Genomic DNA, 19,073 nt, shown 5'->3' with positions numbered 1-19,073 from the left:
AATTAGATGCTTATCTAATGATTCACATATAGGTGCTTACTCTCACAGCCATAACTGACATCAACTTACCGCTTCAACAAGGCTGTTGGCACTACCGTGAAATTGCCTGCCACACTCTCTTGTCTGACTGGAAACTGTAAGGGAGACTGGCCTGGCTTTTCGGGTGCTGCTAGAGCTGGTGCTATCACAATATGAGGAGCTGCAGTATATTGATGGGAAGCTATTATTGAGTTTCTCGTTGGACTCCTCTACTTCAGGCCACAAGCCTTTAACCTGTTGCTGTGGCCAGTCCTGTGTACAATGTGTTGCAGAGGATGTGGCACAGGATCGAGAAGGTCTTATTGGAGAATGACTACTTTGAAGAGGACTCCGACCTGCAGCCGCTACTGCCTATAGACGGAATAAAGAAAATATGATAAATTAATATGTCAGCAGCTTGATTCAGAACATGGGGGAAAATGAACAAAATATTTTTGAAAAAAAAAATTCAGCTTAACTTGGAGCTGGCTGTAGTTCAGTAATGATATTCCTTTAACCTGTTGTCCTATATTTCATAATGAAATTGTCCTCAATCTTACAGAAAACTAGAACATGGATCAAAAAGTAACTTTAACTGAATGAATGTCTGTTCTTCATCTACTTGAAACTTGCTAAATGAACAAGGATCATGCTCTGATCAGTTCTTGTGCATACTGTAGTGCCATTTAAAAACTGATTGATCAGTTTAATGGATTTCAAGATAGTTTACGTATAGTTTATACACGGGGGCGATTCTATCGTTTTGGGAATACAGAAGATGGCTGAACTGTGCTTGCTGAGAAGCTGTGCTTGTATAAACCAGCACCTCTACATGATATGTAGACAGTCACCATGATTTTCGTGACAGATTATTATAACAGAAATTTCTCACTATACTGTCTTAAGATTTTGTAACATAATGCCCTATTTCAGTTCTTCAATCCTAGTTCCATCTGGTCTATTAGTCACAAGCAGAGCAATGTGGATAGCATGAATGTCAGAATAAAGTTAACAGTACAGGAAAACACGTATTAAAGTCTCAGTTTATCTTATGCCACAGAGACACACCTGGCTGGTCCTCCATAGGAATATTACATATTACATCTTACTTTGTAAGACTTATGGTAAAACATTACTGTGACCTAAAATAAGGCCTACACTGCTTGAGACTGGTTAAATAGATTGACCAGGTGGGAAAGATTAAAAGATCTTCAAAAAAAAAAAAAAAAAGATAAGTGATTTTTTTTTTTTGATGCCTTCAAGCCAGTGTTGGCTCCTCACAACTGCCTAGACAAGTCCCTGCAGTTTTCTTGGCAAGATTTTCAGAAGTGGTTGCCATTGCCTTCTTCCTAGGGGTGAGAGAGAGTAACTGACCCAGGGCCACCCAGCTGGCTTTGTGCCTAAGGTGAGACTAGAACTCATGGTGTCCCAGTTTCTAGATTAGTGCCTTAACCACTATACCAAAGTGGTTCAATATTTTTTAGTTCAGCTAAATTGTATTGCTGGACACAGTTGAATATTCTTTATCTAATACTTCCTCTAGTTTTTGTTTTTTTGTTTTTTTCAAATTGCCAGAGATAATAAAGCATTGAGTGAAAATTGATATGCAGCCAGATTAGATGTTGCATTTCTGTATCAGTAATTTTTATCTAGCAAGGTGAAAAGTGCAAAACTCACTGGAAAGGAGTTTAGTTTAAGCCAATAGTTGACTAATAAAAACCATACTTTGGCTTCAGCTCTGATCAGACCTGCTTGGAATCATAGTGCCGTGTTACTCAGAGCTATACAGCAGTTGGGCTGGAGCTTTAGCCTCAGAAAAACTTTGATGGCTGCTAGGATCCAATGTCTATCTTTAGTTCAGAAAAAATTGAGAATAGCCAAAGCAGTCCCCTGGGCATTGTCACTGACATCCCTTCTTATGCCACTCATGAGTCTGTTGCAAGGAAGGTCAATCTGTAAAATCTGGGAAAGATTGTACTAAGATGTTAAAATACTAAGTCATCAGGTTTGGTAGCTTGAAGAGAAAATTATCACTTCAGCAGCAGGGTTTTTCTTTTTTTCTCTTCACTGTGCAAAACCCCACCCTTGTGACATTTGACTTTCATGAGATAAACAACCTTCATATTTTTCTTCATGAATTATAGTAGACTTTGTCACTGAAAACATCTTGCAGGTGGGTAACATTTTTCAGGGAAGTTATTGAGTTAATCTGTTGTATTAAGAAACAAGAACAACTCCTTTTAAAATTCTTGTAGTACTTTATCAAGGAACAAATATATTATGGCATGGGTGTTTGTGGCTATAGTCTATTACATCACATGCAGTTTATACCATAATAATTTGTTAACCAGAAAGTACCACAAGCCTTTTGCTTTCAATTTTTGATAACTGTTATGCTGTTGGTCTCATGACCTGGGAATTAGGTTTAGGAGCATCAATAAATCATCAAATATAAAGGAAGATCATACCCTCTAAACAAAGTCTTCAATTACTCTTCCAATTCTGTAGAACAACCAAAAAATTTTTTCTTTGTAAATCCATCTGCATAACACTCAGATATTTTCAGCAGATAGCTTATTATTTGTAATATTAATTTGATGTTACTTTCACTAATAACCTTCTTATTAGATGTACACATTGGACATTAGATACATACATCTTATTAAATATAACACATTTGGGTCCAGAAAATTAACCATACCATTTATGATCAGATGCATCCAGGTTGTGTACTTCATTGTTTTAAGTGCAATGTGATTTGATGGATAGCTGTTTCCAGACACAACTCACCTGACGATGTACTAGATGCAAAGGTAATATTGTTTTCTGTAGGACACCTGCACTTTGATTTTTCTGTCTCTTTAGACACTCCAGATGAAAGGATGCTCTTCGACCTAGAAAGCCAGTTACACAGAAGTATAATGACAGATTAATCCATCTGCATAATCCAGTTGAAAAAGGAACTATATGCTATGAAGCAGACTCAGGTACCAAATACCACATTTCCCTTTTATCACTGATAGAACTCTTGTTACTTGTAGTACGGAGTTGTCAACTAGAAAACTATTTCCATGTTCTATAATTATGGTTCCTGTTTATATTTTTTAGCCCAAATCTGTTAAATAAATGTGACTAGAGGCAAAATAGTTCTGAGTACACATGTGGGGATGGGTGGGGATATGGCATATGTAGGAGAAAATCACAGGCACAGAAAAGATTAAGAATCTCCTTTCAGCTAATGGGCTTTTATGTTAAGATGACCAACGCACAATTTGGGATTACACAATTCTTAATTAAACCCTGTGTATATTACATGGTCTATCTGAGATAATAAAACTAGACTATATATGTCTGTATATGCAAAACTTGCATGTCACGAATAATGCTAGATTGGAACTCTATAGGGTTTCCCCCAACATATATGCCTCCAACTATAGTTTGAAGGTATATGGTAGAGACACAAGATTTGCTTATTTGTTATCTGTCAAAACAAGGATTATCCTATTTTAATTACAAGTTTTAATTTAATAGCAATTCTCAAGTAGTTGAAAAATGTACATGCTGCTTGTCAAATTGGCAGAATATTAGTATATTCCAACATTCCTGCAGCTTAAAGCTAAAAGCCATGAGAATATGTATCAGCTGTATAGTTTTTATTTGATGTTTGCAACACAAGATAAATTTCTTAATAAGTTTCACCATTTTTTAAATGTCAACATTATTACTTAGTGATGAGGAATGCAGAAATCCAATCTTTGGAGACTGCTGGATGTCTTCTTTGTTTTCAGGGGGAGTTAGCTGTCTGTGTTCATCATCTTGGTATGATAACCTGTAATTGAAAATGTCACATTTTTCCAAAATATTTGAATTAGCCAATGTGTCATGCAATTCTTAAGAGGAACACTGCTTCCTCTATCAGATTTAATTAGGTTAATGTCAAACCATACAATGTAGGGTTAGTGGTCTAATCCCCAAATCTGCAGATTTTGGCCCCTTTTAATTCTGTCTCATATATCAAGCTGTTTACTTGTTCCATAATGGCAGCATGAAATATTTGAGAACTGTGTTTTAGAATGACTTTCATTATGCCTTAGTTTGCAACCATATTTCTTCCTTAAACAGATTACCATACTAACTATATTCATAATAGTAAAATTTAATTAGGAATATATTGGTATGTGGGAACAAGTTTTTATGGCCTCCAGCAATTGACAATCTAATCCAAGTCTAAGATTCATCTCACTAGAGAAAACTATAGAAGAACTTGAGACTAGCTAGTGATAAAACCCAGAAATAATTCCTTTGTTGGGTATGATATACCTACACATATACCTATATTTATAACCTACCTATTTATTTTCATACTACATCATTAGTGTATTGGGTTAGTTCGGATGAAATGCTAAATTATGATTTGGCTACAAATACTTTACTTGTTTATTCCCTCCTCTTTTTTTCTGTCCTTGTATATTCCATTATCTGAAAGAACAAATCACAATTTAAACTACGGTATAAATATATGGAAAAATGGAAAAAGTTATTAATGTAATATGTATTTCTAATCTGGAAGTATTGGGGAGGCAAGATTGAATTTTGTGATTCCATTCTTAAAAATCCCAAAGCAACTTCTCCGCTGTAATAATATACTCACATTTCAGTGGATAACAAATTTGGTTCACTACAATATTCAGCTTCTTCATTTAGTTGCTCATTGTATGTTTCTTCCTCCTGAGAAGCTTCCTCTTCACTAACAATTGCCACCTGGCTGTCTCTGGAATAGGATCTAATGAGCAAGAAAATCTTAATGATTCATGGATACTGAAGAAAATGTAGAGATGCTGCAATGGAAATACTGATTCCACTGCATTATTTTTTAAACAGCTCCTTGCAAAGAAATCTAGCAAAATTAACCTATAGGAAAGATAATACAGGTAGTCCCTGGGTTAAGAATGCCTGGTTTAAGGACAACCCATAGTTAAGAATGGAGCCTATTGTAACAAAATTTGTGTTAAATACACAATGATTTGAGTTAAATACACAATGGTTCGAATTCATTACACAATACTACTTATATAGTATTATACAATAATACTGTTCCAGCTTACATACAAATTGGACTTAAGGACAGACCTTGGGAACAGAACTCGTTCTTAAACTGGGGACTACCGTAATGATAATGATAATAATATATTAAATGTATATGCCACCTGACTTGTAGTGACTCTGGTGATTTACAATTGTTAAAACATTTAAAAGCAAAGAATAATACAAAAAACACCAAAACAGCACAAGACAAAAGAACAATGATGGCAAAGAAAACACACCCAGAGGAGAATAGAAAGGAAGAAAGGGGTGTCAGTCTCTTTGAAATACCAGTAGGGTGGGAGCCATTCAGATTTCAGGGGGAACTTCATTCTAGGGGGCAGGCGCTGCTACAGAAAAGATGCGCTTCCGGGTTGAGAGAGATGGCATTATTTAATTGATGGAACCCAGGATGTGCCAACCCTGCCAGACTGAACTGGCCAGGCAGATGAGATATAGATCTCGTGTATGGAAATTACTATGGAAATGGAGAGGCAGGATAGGAAGCATCTGCCTTAGATTTCCTGTTCACCATGCATGTCCATACTTCTGAAATAGAATTTCATCTTTTCCTGAAAATAAAAGTTGTTTGAACCAAACTCCAAGATACAGTACTTGAGCTCAAAAAAACCCACAACAACTTGTTTTTGGAGAAACAAGTCTGAGACATATATTGATGATCAAATGGTCAGTTAGCATTGCTCAGGGCTGGTGTGCTTATTGCATTTTATCTTGTTGGTAGTGGAGTAAGATGCAGCTCTTGAATTGCTTACCTCCAGCAAACCAACTTACACATGATCTTAAAGTACTTATTTTACAGTTACTGTCCAGTCATCAGTATTTGGTCATTCACGTACATTATTACAAATTAACTAAAATAACTACCACTCCTTTATTCTGAGCTTATGAGTAAATCAGAGGACATCAGAGGGGCAGGTCACTATTTTAATGTTTTCCATGTATCTAATTTTTTGTGCCAGATAAAAAAATAAAAGCTAATTGCACAATCTGGAAAAAAGCATAGGGAGACAAATTTGACCCTTGCCACTGTCCCAAACAGACTGCCAACTCATATAACAGCATTTCAGTAACATCTATTTTTTTTATTGGTTAGATTTATATAGCTGCCCAGGTTGTGTAATCGTGACTCTAGGTGGCAATATATCAAATAAAAACCAATGAGTATAGGTAAGAGACCATACAAAATAAGAATGAAATCTGTAGGCAACATATCAACAACATATAGCCAGGGTCAATCAAACACCCATTTCACCTCCCAGAAGACAGGATCATTTATCATCCTGGCCCAAGGCCTAAGGGGAAAAGGTTTTTTTTTAAAGCTTTCTGGAAGGTGAAGAGGATTGGGGCTATCTGAACCCTGAGTGAGGGTGGGGTGGGGTGGCGTGGGGATTGTTCCAAAGGGCAGACACTGCCATAGAAAAGGCATGCCTCTTAGGCTGACATTGCCTCAGGGAGGAGACCTGGAGGATGTCCATTCTGTGAGAGCAGGAGGGATGGCCAAAAGGCTAGGGACAAGTTGTCCTGCAAGTAAGTTGTTAAGATCTTACATAACATGTGGTTTGACTGTAATAACAGCATTGATTCAAAGTAATTGAAATGCATCTTGAATAAGTAATCCACAAAAATATTCTAAGTTTATTGTTTAGAATGTTACAAATCTCTTATCTGTGTTATAGCAGTATTGTGCTATACCTCTTCCCTCACTAGACCTGAAAACTAAAATTTAACATGATTTGATAAATGAACGTTTATATGAAATACAGATGAACAGGAAGATTATTACCTACCTCCCTAGTGTTTCATAATAATGCGTCCTAATTCATCAGGAAAGCATGGGAAGAAAAAAAAGACAATCAGGAATATAGATGGAAAGAAGGAAAGAAAATGGTATTTTTGGATTTATTGTAGTTTTGCAGAGTAAGGTAGAAAACTGGAGCAGAGACCTATTTGCCTAGTTTTTAAAATTATGCTTCAGAAAACAGGGTAAAGATTAGTCAAGTTGCCTTGCTACAAATTGCTGAAATCTCATCAGAAATAAAATATTAACAACAAATAGCATTTATTTAACAATTTCAGTAATCAAGTATTTCCTATTAAACCATAGGATTTTAAAAAGAATTAAAGCACAGAGGATCTCTATATGGCATTTTACAGAAAATTTCCTCAGTATACTAAATAGTATCTACCTAGTTATTGTCAAGGGTGATTGCCCCCAGTTTAAAGTAAATGTTTCAAATTAATTAAATGGTCAGATTTAGATGTCCAAAGTATTTCAGCAATACTTTTTCAGAAGTAATCCCAATTTTATCTCAATATGATAAGCATTAATCCCCTTAAATCTTATTTTCAGTGCCTATTCTCTCAGGATTGAAAGAGGGCAATCTTATCTATGTGATCTTTTCCAAGATCAATGATTGTTCGGCTCTATTCACCTGCAACTTGAATTCACTGTAAGTAATATTTTTTATTTTATCTATTAGAAAGATATTAGCATCAACTTGCCAATCAACTTGCATCAACTCCCAGGATGCAGTGGGTTATTCATTAACAATTATTCTTTTGCTCTTCTTACATGGCCTAAGCTATTCTGAAGGAGCACAGGTTGAAGAATGCACAGAAAGAAAAATAAAACAAAGAAGCTTTAACATAGACATAGATTTATAATTTTCACACTTCATTATATCACACATATCCTCAGTATTTGCCTCTTTATTTTGAATTTTAAAAAAGGACTTATGGGCCAATGACCTTGCAATGGATGGTTAATAAATTTAGAACAGATAAAAGAAAATGGGAGGGGGGGGGGTGCATACAGTATGTTTAATTAACTCACAGAATTAACTACCAGAAAATACTGGGATGACTAGGTGCCTAAGGTACAACCTCTTCTCCCAGAAGCACTCTGGATCTTCATACTCTGGTCCCACCTCTGCTTTAGGGTGGTAGGTAGATAGCTCCTGCAGCCATCCCCCCAAAAATACCAAAATAGAAATAATTTCAGTAGTCTAAACTCCTGGCTGTGTAGCGTAGAGATGAAAAAGAGTCCGAGTTTCAGTCCTTCCTCCCCCGCCCCTCCTGCCTGGAGATAACCAATCTGACAGGTGAAAAATAAAATTAGAAAAAGAAAAAAAAACCTAAAAAAAAAAATCTTAGCATCCAAGAGTTTAAAAAGCAAAGGAAATGCCAGGAGTTGATCACAAGATGATACTTTTCTGCTGTAAATAGAAACAGATTTTTTCCTGCCAAATTTTGATGCTGCAGAGATTTCATCTTGGATTATAAACACAAACAATATCTTCATGCTTACCCTGATGAATCGATAACAACAAATAGCATTTGTTGTTGCTTGTGCAAGAGGTTGCACAAAGAAAATTAAAAAAAAAAAGACTTTGAACATCACATAGAAAAAAACCCTGAGACAATTCCTGGCTGAAACATCTACCTACTTCTCAGATGCACCTTCTGTTTCAATCTTCCTGGATTTCCCATTTTCCTGGAAATTTCCAGCTTTAATCTGTCAGCCTCATGCTTTTCACAGCTTCAGTTTAGAGCTTCTTCTCCAGCAATGGGAGGACCTGGGGTAATCTAACTCCGTACACGGTACCTTATTTGTGGCTGTGGATTCTATGTCTGCACCTGCCTGATATGTGGACTTGTAGCCTGCCATTCACAATAGGTATCTTTAAATAATTTTTAGGAAAATTTGTGGTAACTCTTACCCATAAATGTTTAATAGTCAGAGGCAATATATCTCTAATCAATTCTGCTGATAAACAGTGTGCAAGAGCTAATGCATTCTTTCATATGCTTCTAAGGCTTTGGGAACCATCTGATCAGCCTTTATTGGAAACATAATGCTATATTAAGATTGACATCCATCAAAGCTCTTCTTATATTATGAAGCCATAATATTTGTTATGTTACAGGCATTAACTTCCTGCCCCAAAATGTAGCAGAACTAATATAAGTTTGAGCCTTGGAACTCCCCAGTGCAGACGGTCCACTCAGAGTTGTTTTTGTAGTTGGAGAAACTGGAAACCTAGTAAGTAAGTAGTAAGTAAGCAAGTAAGTAAATTAATACCGAGAAACCATTAGGACAATTTCCTTGAGTATCTCAACTTATATTCTTGGGTTCTATTATCAGAACTCTTATCTAGTGATTTTGCTTAAGGTTTTCTCAGATAATGATGATAACAAATAATAAAACACACATTATTTTGTAATGTATTTGGAGTACTCAGAGTATTCATATATGTCTCAAATAAGCCAATAGCCTTATTTACAAATGAGCAGGTGGAAAGGAACTTTGATGGGTTAGCACTAAACACTATCTCAATTCATGTTTTCAACCATTAAGTTACAACATGTTTTTGTTGGAGGATTCCTAATTCGTAACATTATTCCTAATGATTTCTTCATTAATATTTAATTTAATAATTTATTTTCTGTTTATTTTAAAATATATAACCATTTAAAATTAATATGACTGTAATATATTTTGAAATGTATGGAACAGCCATTGTCATCAACTTCTGGGGGTGGGGGTGGATGTACGTATTTATAATGGCTCAAATTTCTGATACTTAGGTTCCTATATATTTCCTCTGTAATGTTCCATGTACAATTGCAATGGTCTGTTAAACTGGTAAATGATAGAAATATTGCTGCTGTCAACAATCTTTACCTTCTGCAGCTGAGTTTCCAAGGAACTTCCTGAATCCGTACAGTGGTGGATGAAGGGGTGCTGTGGCCGTCCACGGTGCTGACGGTGTTGGGATAGCTTGGCGGACTGGAAAAGCGGCTCAGGGCAGTATTATTGGCATTATTGATGTTAGCATTGGAGCCTGATGAGGAGTAACTACTTGGAGTGAAGGTGGAATCTACAAGCTTCTCATGGGATGGGGATTCAGTGTCTCCCTGGTTGTTACTAGATTTGTTGATGTGCAAAGGGCGCTGAGTGGTGAATGTCTGAGGGAATGAGCTTCTGCCATCACTTTGGTAATAGCTGACATGATTTCCAAACAAGCCACCAGCTCTCTGGAAGCAAAACAGAAACATATTCATGAATGAATAAAAGCACCACTTCAGATGTAGTTCTGTCCTGCAGGGAGTGCAGTACTGTTTGATGAAGTGTAGACTTGTTATTTCCAATAATATCTTAATTGCCTTCAGTTTAAAGAAAAATATGGAATATAATATGACAACTCATACTAGAAATATGAAGAAAAAATTGTAAAAAAAAGTGGGCGTAAGAAAAAAAAAGTTGAGAATTCAGAAATTCATTAAGATAAAATATCTACATGGACAAGTTCTCTGTGATCTTAGCTCTGCCACTTGTGAACTTGAACTTTAATTAATCCTGATTAATTAAAGCAGGCAGGGAGGTAATCCATGTTAGAGTCAATACCTCTTTCTTGGAGGGGGAAGTGCCAGCTATCTTGAAAGAGGTAATGGTTCACCCCTTCCTTAAGAGATCTGCCCTGGATATACTACTTCCAGACAACTATCACTTCATATCCAATCTCTCCTTAGTGGAAAGTTGTGGAGGGGAGATAATTATACTCTGGAACAAGGAGATTATTTGGACCCTTGGCAGTCAGGATTCAGGCCTGGATAGGGGGTTGAAACCATACCGGTTAGCCTCAAAGATGACTTTTGGCAGGACCTGGAGAGAGGGAGGGAGCATGACCATTTTCATCCTGCTGGACCTCTTCATAGCTTTTGATACTGTCATGCATATCTGTCCCCTTATCCTGCTTAATATACGTGAATGATACCCAGTTATTTGGGGGATGTAGTAGAAGTTCTGAACATGTATCTGGAGACTATGAGGGCCTGGCTGGGGAGAAATCAGCTCAGACTCAACCCAAGCAAGACTAAGTATCTATTCATTCTGAAGCCTTCTGATTCTGAACTGTTTTTGATCCCACTGTAGAGGCTTGCAATTTGGGGGTCCTCCTGGACTCCAGTTCCTGCTGGAAACCATGTGGAAACCAAACAGGAGAGACTTTGTTTAGTGTAGTGGGTGCTCCAGCTGCAGTCATATCTAGAACAATGGGCACTGAAGATACTCATGTCCTTTTCATCTCCCATTTGGATTATTGTAATTTCCTTTCATCAGGTTGTCCTGGAAGACCACCTGAAAACTTCAGGTGGTGCAAAATAGAGTGGCCTATATGCTATGTAGTGGACAGTCTCATTACTGTCATATAAAACTTTTGTGGCAGAAACTGGATTAGGTTAATGCTTTGTTTCCAAGTGCAATTCAAGATGCTTGTTATTACCTAAAAAGTGCTATATGGCTTAGGGGCTTAGTGTTTCTGAGACCAGCTATCTGGACAGATTCTGCCTGCCCAGTTTGAGTGAACAGGGAATGCCTGCTGAATGTCCCCACCTACTGAGAAGTACAATCAAAGGATCCTGAAACCCAGTCATTCCATGTGGGTGGTCACTCTGGTGGAACAGCTTGCCCCCCACCCAAGGCCAGTGAAATTCCTACTCTGTGGTCTTCCAGAAACTATAAAAACATGTCTGTTTTGGCAGGTCTTGAGTCAGAAGTTGTTGTTGTTGTTTAGTCGTTAAGTCGTGTCCGACTCTTCGTGACCCCATGAACCATATTGCGCCAGGCCTTCCGGTCCTTCACTGCCTCCCTGAGTTGGCTCAGTTTCATGCTCATTGCTTCAGTGATGCTATCTAACCATCTCATCCTCTGCCGTCCTCTTCTCCTTTTGCCTTCAATCTTTCCCAGCATCAGGGTCTTCTCCAAAGAGATCTCTCTTCGCATTAGGTGACCAAAGTATCTGAGCTTGAGCTTCATTATTGATCCTTCCAATGAGCAATCAGGGTTGATTTCCTTTAAGATTGACTGGTTTGACCTCCTAGCAGTCCAGGGGACTCTCAAGAGTCTTCTCCAGCACAGCAAAGGCATCAATTCTTCGGCGCTCCGCCTTCTTTATGGTCCAGCTCTCACAGCCATACATTACTACTGGAAAAACCATAGCTTTGACTATGTGGATCTTTGTCGGCAAGGTGACGTCTCTGCTTTTTAATATGCTATCTAGGCTTGCCATGGCTTTCCTCCCAAGGAGCAAGCGTCTTTTAATTTCATGGCTGCAGTCTCCGTCTGCGGTGATCTTGGAGCCCAAATAAATGAAGTCTGTTACTGTTTCCATTTCTACCCCTTCTATTTGCCAGGAATTGATGGGTCCAGATGCCATGATCTTAGTTTTTTTAATGTTGAGTTTCAAGCCAGCTTTCGCACTCTCCTCTTTCACCCTCATCAAGAGGCTCTTTAGTTCTTCTTCACTTTCTGCCATTAGGGTGGTATCGTCTGCATATCTGAGGTTGTTGATGATTCTCCCTGCAATCTTAATTCCGGCTTGTGATTCTTCCAGCCTGGCATTTCTCATGATGTACTCTGCATATAGGTTAAATAAGCAGGGTGACAGTATACAGCCTTGTCGTACACCTTTCCCTATTTTGAACCAATCGGTTGTTCCATGACCGGTTCTAACTGTTGCTTCTTGGCCCGCATACAGATTTCTCAGGAGACAGGTAAGGTGGTCTGGTACTCCCATCTCTTTAAGAATTTGCCACAGTTTGTTGTGATCCACACAATCAAAGGCTTTTGCATAGTCAATGAAGCAGAAGTAGATATTTTTCTGGAACTCTCGTGCTTTCTCCATGATCCAGCGAATGTTGGCGATTTGATCTCTAGTTCCTCTGCCTCTTCGAAACCCAGCTTGTACATCCGGTAGTTCTCGGTTCATGTATTGCTGAAGCCTAGCTTGTAGGATTTTGAGCATAACCTTGCTAGCATGTGAAATGAGTGCAATTGTGCGATAGTTTGAGCATTCTTTGGCATTGCCCTTCTTTGGAATTGGAACATAAACTGACCTTTTCCAATCCCATGGCTACTGTTGCATTTTCCAAACTTGCTGGCATATTGAGTACAGCACTTTAACACCATCGTCTTTTAGTATTTTAAATAACTCAGCTGGAATACTGTCATCTCCACTAGCTTTGTTGTTAGCAATGCTTCCTAAGGCCCACTTGACTTCACTCTCTAGGATGTCTGACTCAAGGTCAGTGATCACACCAGCGTGGACATCAGGGACATTAAGATCTTTCTTGTATAGTTCTTCTGTGTATTCTTGGCACCTCTTCTTAATCTCTTCTGCTTCTGTTAGGTCCCTGCCTTTTTTGTCCTTTATCATGCCCATCTTTGCACTAAATGTTCCTTTCATATCTCCAATTTTCTTGAAGAGATCTCTAGTCTTCCCCATTCTATTGTTTTCCTCGATTTCTTTGCATTGTTCATTTAAGAAGGCCTTCTTATCTCTCCTTGCTATTCTCTGGAAATCTGCATTCAGTTGCTTATATCTTTCCCTTTCACCCTTGCTTTTCGCATTCCTTCTTTCCACAGCTATTTGTAAAGCCTCATCAGACAGCCATTTTGCTTTCTTGCATTTCTTTTTCTTTGGGATGTTTTAGTTGCTGCCTCCTGTACAATGTTACGGACCTCCGTCCATAGTTCTTCAGGCACTCTGTCTACCAAATCTAATCCTCTAAATCTATTCATCACCTTCACTGTGTACTCACAAGGAATATGATCTAAGTCATACCTGAGTGGTCTAGTGGTTTTTCCTACATTCTTCAATTTAAGCCTAAATTTTGCAGTAAGAAGCTCATGATCTGAGCCACAGTCAGCTCCTGGTCTTGTTTTGCTGTCTGTATAGAGCTTCTCCATCTTTGGCTGCAAAGTATATAATCAATCTGGTTTCGGTATTGACCATCTGGTGATGTCCATGTGTAGAGTCATCTCTTGTGTTGTTGGAAAAGAGTGTTTGCTATGACTAGCTTGTTCTCTTGACAGAACTCTATTAGCCTTTGCCCTGCTTCATTTTGTACTCCAAGGCCAAACTTGCCTGTTATTCCGATTACTCCTTGACTTCCTACTTTAGCATTCCAATCCCCTATGATGAAAAGGACATCTTTTTGGTGCTAGTTCTAGAAGATGTTGTAGGTCTTCATAGAAGCGGTCAACCTCAGCTTCTTCAGCATCAGTGGTTGGGGCATAGACTTGGATGACTGTGATATTGAATGGTTTGCCTTGGATACGCACTGAGATCATTCTGTCGTTTTTGAGGTTGTACCCCATTACTGCCTTTCCGACTCTCTTATTGACTATGAGTGCAACTCCATTTCTTCTAAGGGTTTCTTGCCCACAGTAGTAGATATAATGGTCACCCGAATTAAATTCACCCATTCCCATCCATTTCAGTTCGCTGATTCCCAAGATGTCGATGTTCAGTCTTGTCATCTCATGTTTGACCACATCCAGCTTGCCTTGGTTCATAGATCTTACATTCCAGGTACCTATACAATATTGTTCTTTACAGCATCGGACCTTCTTTTCGCTTCCAGATACATCCACAGCTGAACGTCCTTTCGGCTTTGGCCCAGCCGCTTCACTCTTTCTGGAGCTACTTGGAATTGCCCTCCGCTCTTCCCCAGTAGCATATTGGACACCTTCCGACCTGAGGGGCTCATCTTCCGGCGTCATATCTTTTAGCCTTTTAACATTGTCCATGGGGTTTTCTTGGCAAGGATACTGGAGTGGGTTGCCATTTCCTTCTCCAGTGGACCACATTTTGTCAGAACTCTCTGTCATGACCTGTCTGACTTGGGTGGCCCTGCATGGTATAGCTCATGGCTTCACTGAGTTACGCAAGCCCCTTCGCCACGACAAGGCAGTGATCCATGAAGGGGGAGTCAGAAGTGCTGGTATATAATTGTTAATATAAAATTTAATGTAATTTTATATTATTGTATTATTATACATTCATTCATTCATTCATTCATTCATTCATTCATTCATTCATTCATTCATTACATCTCACTTTTTCCAAGCAACTCTGGGCAGTGTACAACAGGATTAAAAACAATAAATACACTAAAAAAGTATAAATTTTTTTTAAAAATTAAAACAAAAAATAATAAGCGAGGAGCTGTTAAAAATAATGGAGCCACCTCACAAGATCACCCACCCCCTGGGGTCTCTAGGCCTGCTGGCACAACCAGGTCTTGAGAGACCTCCAGAAGCCCAATAGTGATGAGGCCAACCTCACCTTAGGGGGAAGAAGATTCCATAGCGCAGGCACCATAGCAGAAAAGGCCCGTCACCTATATCCTGCCAAATGTAGCTCCCTAGTCATTGGAACCTGTTACATACCCTCTGTGCTGGATCTGGTAGGATGGGCAGATGAAATTGGGGAGAGGAAGTCCCTCAAGTAACCTGGACCAATGCCATGAAGTGCTTTAAAGGTCAACACCAGCACCTTGAATTGGACTTGGAAACAAACTGGTAACCAATGCAGCTTGTGAAGCAAAGGTATAACGTATGTTCTACCAGAAGCACACATAATTGCTCGCCTTGCTGTATTTTGCACCAGCTGAAGTTTCCGGATACTCTTCAAGGGCAGCCCCATATAGAGCGCATTGCAGTAGTCTAACTGGGAGGTGACCAAGGCATGAGTGACTGTGAGAAGGTCCCCCTGATCCAGGAATGGGTGCAACTGGTGCACAATACGAAGTTGTGCAAAGGCCCTCCTAGCCACAACTGCCACCTGCTCATCAAGCAGGGTCTGTTTGGGGCAGTATGACCCCAACTAGTACCAAAGATGGTAAAGTCCTAGAATGAGAGGGGCTCAAACCAAAGCCACTCAGTCTTTCCAGGGTTCAGTTGAAGTCTGTTGTTCCCCATCCAGACTCTCACAGCCTCCAGACACCAGGATAGGATATCCACAGCATCGGTTAAGTCACTAGGGGCGGAGATGTACAATTGAGTATCATCAGTATACTGATGATACCTCACCCCATGGCGATGGATGAGCTCACCCAGTAGTCTTGTGTAGATGTTAAATAGCAGAGGAGAGAACACTGATCCCTGTGGCGTCCCACATAGTAGGGGCCGAGAGCGGGATCTCTCCTTCCTAATCACCACTGACTAGAACTGACCCTGTAGAAAGGAGGTGAAACCAGCATAACACAGTGCCGCCATTCTGTATTTATTACTGCACTGGTTTGTAAATGGTGCAACACTGTGCCGTTTATGTATCTATTACTGACTGGTTTGCTACTGTTGCTCTTTGTGCACCACCTAGAGTCTTTTAGGATTGAGGCAGTTTAAATGTTTTATAAAGACATAAAATAATAAAATGAATGTCTACCATGACCACTACATCCAGGTAGGATAAGAAAAAGTAGTTATACTAAAAAGAAAGCCAACGCTCATGTAAGCATCCAGTGTTACCATCCATGAACAATAAGAGAAAAAGGCTTTAATTCCTTTATTGTCCTTCTTTTCAAGCTGAGTAATTACACAAGCATTATATAAGCAATACAATACTTGCTTAATGGTGGTGATTGGGACCAGCAACTCTTTGCTAAGTGACGTAGTCATAAAGCAAAAAATCACATGACTGTGCTGACTTATGACAGCAGTTATGGCAGTTCCAGCTGCCCTTGTTAGGCAAATCCCATGTAGTTGTTAGGCACGACATCACGTGATGATCATTTGTGACCTCCTGCTGGTTTCCCCATTGACTTTGCTTGTCGGAAGCTGGCAGTGAAGGTCACAAATGACAATCACCACAGAATGCTGCAACCATCGTAATTGCAAGCCATTTGTCAAGCACCTGAATTGCAATCATGTGACTGCTGGGACACTGCAACGGCTGCAACTATGAGGACCAGTCATAAGTCCCCTTGTTCATTGCTATAGTTTGAAGTTAACTTTGAATGCTTGCTGAATGAGAGGCTGCTGAATATGCTGTAATAGCATATGAATCCCTGTTGTGTGCGTTCAGCAGTCCATTTACTTTAAAAGCAAATAAATATTTGGCTCTTAAAATTCCAGTGTATGTGGTACAATGTCCTATTTTTTCTATTGCACAGCGATCTACATGTCATGTAGTCTAGAATTCCCTCAGGATGCTTCTATCAGGAATAGAATGGACATCTTTCTCATCCTCCACCTTTGGCATCCACATGTATGTATGTATCGTACAGGAAGAGTTGTTAGCAGAACCCTGAGCTGAATCATTGTGAGGAAGGTTGGCTAGGCTTCCTTCCTTTCCCAGTGACAAGCTTCAAGTTGCTAGATTTCTGCAATAGATTCCTTTAGCTTATTGCTTTCTTCTCCCAAGCTCCAGAGGAAGGGGAGGGCCAAGGAGAGAAATGAGTGAAACTTATATCTGTGTATTTGTGAATGTATGTGTGTATACATCAGTGTTTCTCAACTTCAGCCACTTTAAGATGGTTGGGGGAATTCTGGTTGGGGGAATTCTGGGAGTTGAAGTCCACCCATCTTAAAGTGGCTGAGATTGAGATACACTGGTATACATACTTATAATGTCACAACACAGCAGTGTGGTCCTTAGAGTTAAGAAGGTTGTCCATCTCTGCTCTAACATACTGGGGATGTAGAAACAGTTGCAAAACATTAACAGTAGTGATGGAAAGAAATTTTAGTTTTGTGTCATATTAATCACATTCAGCTAAGGGGGGGGCATAAGTTTTTTAAATCTGGGGTCTACTGCATCACTTCTGTCAATCCTCTCCCTTGATTCTACAGACCGACTAAAAACTACAGATGATCCTTGCTACTTATAAATAAGTTTGAAATGCCTTTTTAAGATTGTTAGACAATTTATAGAGTAAACTATCTGGTTTTTATTATTCTTAGTTACTTAAGGTTTTCTCTCTTCATCATGTACTGCATCTACTTCAGTCCATGAATCTGACTGAATATTTTTGGCTACTTAAGGATCATTCTGCTGCACACCAGATTGCATCTTCATAGAGAAAGCACTTACCCTGAAAATATCATCTTCAGAAGCAGCAGAAACAGCTTCTTTCATGGCCTTGTCTAATTCCTCTTCTGCTGTCAAGTCTCCAGATATTGCCCTTCGAATCTCTGGTCCAATATCATGTAATGTGCGCAGACCAGCCTAGAAAATATTATGTTTTAGCATACCAGTATATAAAAGAAATAAAACTGACCTTAAAATACAGTATTTATTGACTCTGGCTCTTAATAGCCACTAAATCTCAATGTAATTGGAAGTTGTAGTGCTGGCTATTTTGGGCACAAGTAATCACTTTGCTCATAAACATATTCGTGCTGAATGCTATTTCCCAGTTAACTGATTCATTTTGCAATTCTAAATTGACAAAAACCCTTTTGTAGTGCTTTGCAGCAATAGTTTCCCTGTATCTGAAATATGAAAAAAGCCATTAAGAAAAAATTGGATCACTTTCAATCCATCAGTGACAATGGGACTCAAAAGAATATCTCTTGTTCCCATGCAGTGAAGTTACTTGGTTCATTTTGAGTTTGTGTTCAGATATCCCAGTCATGATCCTACCTTGTTTGGATACAGTATAAATATATCCTTTATGTATGTATCGTACAGGAAGGGTAATTTTATCTTCACTGAAGTTTAGGGAAAACATGATGAAAGATACACTGAATACTTAGCTGACTAAATACACCTGCATAAACATTTCTTAAATTTCACCAGAATTTTTGTAAGATATTTGTGATAGATCCCTGAGATGCTATTTGATAAAAGAATATGTCTTCAAACTTCACTTGGTCATAATTCTGCTGTACATATTTGGTCCAAATACATTAATTTAGAAGTAAGATACCTTGATAACAAACATATTTATTTCCAACCAGTTGTTCTTACATATGAAAATACCATTTTAACCAAATAGCCCAGTTTATAATTAATTCTAGTAACTAAGAAAAATACTCAGTATTCCCATTAGTTATAAAATAAAGATGTCACTGCAGCATGGTAATTCTAAAATAGACAGCTAAACAGAAGAATGCATCAAGATTTCAGGAACTGCCCCCCCAAAAAACTCATAAAAATTAAATC

General features: G+C 38.7%; 1 protein-coding gene across 16 annotated transcripts in view; it reads right to left on the bottom strand.

The window, feature by feature from the left end:
* Positions 1-19,073, bottom strand: part of CACNA1C (calcium voltage-gated channel subunit alpha1 C) — a 572,293-nt gene that overhangs the window by 10,414 nt on the left and 542,806 nt on the right. For 8 of the 16 annotated variants that reach the window (XM_088141249.1, XM_088141247.1, XM_088141251.1 and 5 more), the window contains 7 exons: positions 18,000-18,134; positions 9,806-10,158; positions 6,909-6,935; positions 4,670-4,801; positions 3,744-3,847; positions 2,809-2,921; positions 70-390 (listed from right to left, as the gene is read on the bottom strand). In XM_088141249.1, the coding sequence (XP_087997375.1) occupies positions 70-390; positions 2,809-2,921; positions 3,744-3,847; positions 4,670-4,801; positions 6,909-6,935; positions 9,806-10,158; positions 18,000-18,134 (1,185 nt within the window). The remainder of the gene's footprint in view (positions 1-69; positions 391-2,808; positions 2,922-3,743; positions 3,848-4,669; positions 4,802-6,908; positions 6,936-9,805; positions 10,159-17,999; positions 18,135-19,073) is intronic. The other 8 variants (XM_088141261.1, XM_088141258.1, XM_088141259.1 and 5 more) reach the window with 3 other exon arrangements.

The sequence above is a fragment of the Python bivittatus genome, unplaced genomic scaffold (assembly GCF_059951505.1).
Source record: "Python bivittatus isolate LINGU-HERP-01145 unplaced genomic scaffold, Pbiv_v1 ctg000330_np1212, whole genome shotgun sequence".
Lineage (NCBI taxonomy): Eukaryota > Metazoa > Chordata > Lepidosauria > Squamata > Pythonidae > Python > Python bivittatus.
Note: the sequence above shows the minus strand (reverse complement) of the source record. Positions and strands in the feature narration are given on the sequence as shown.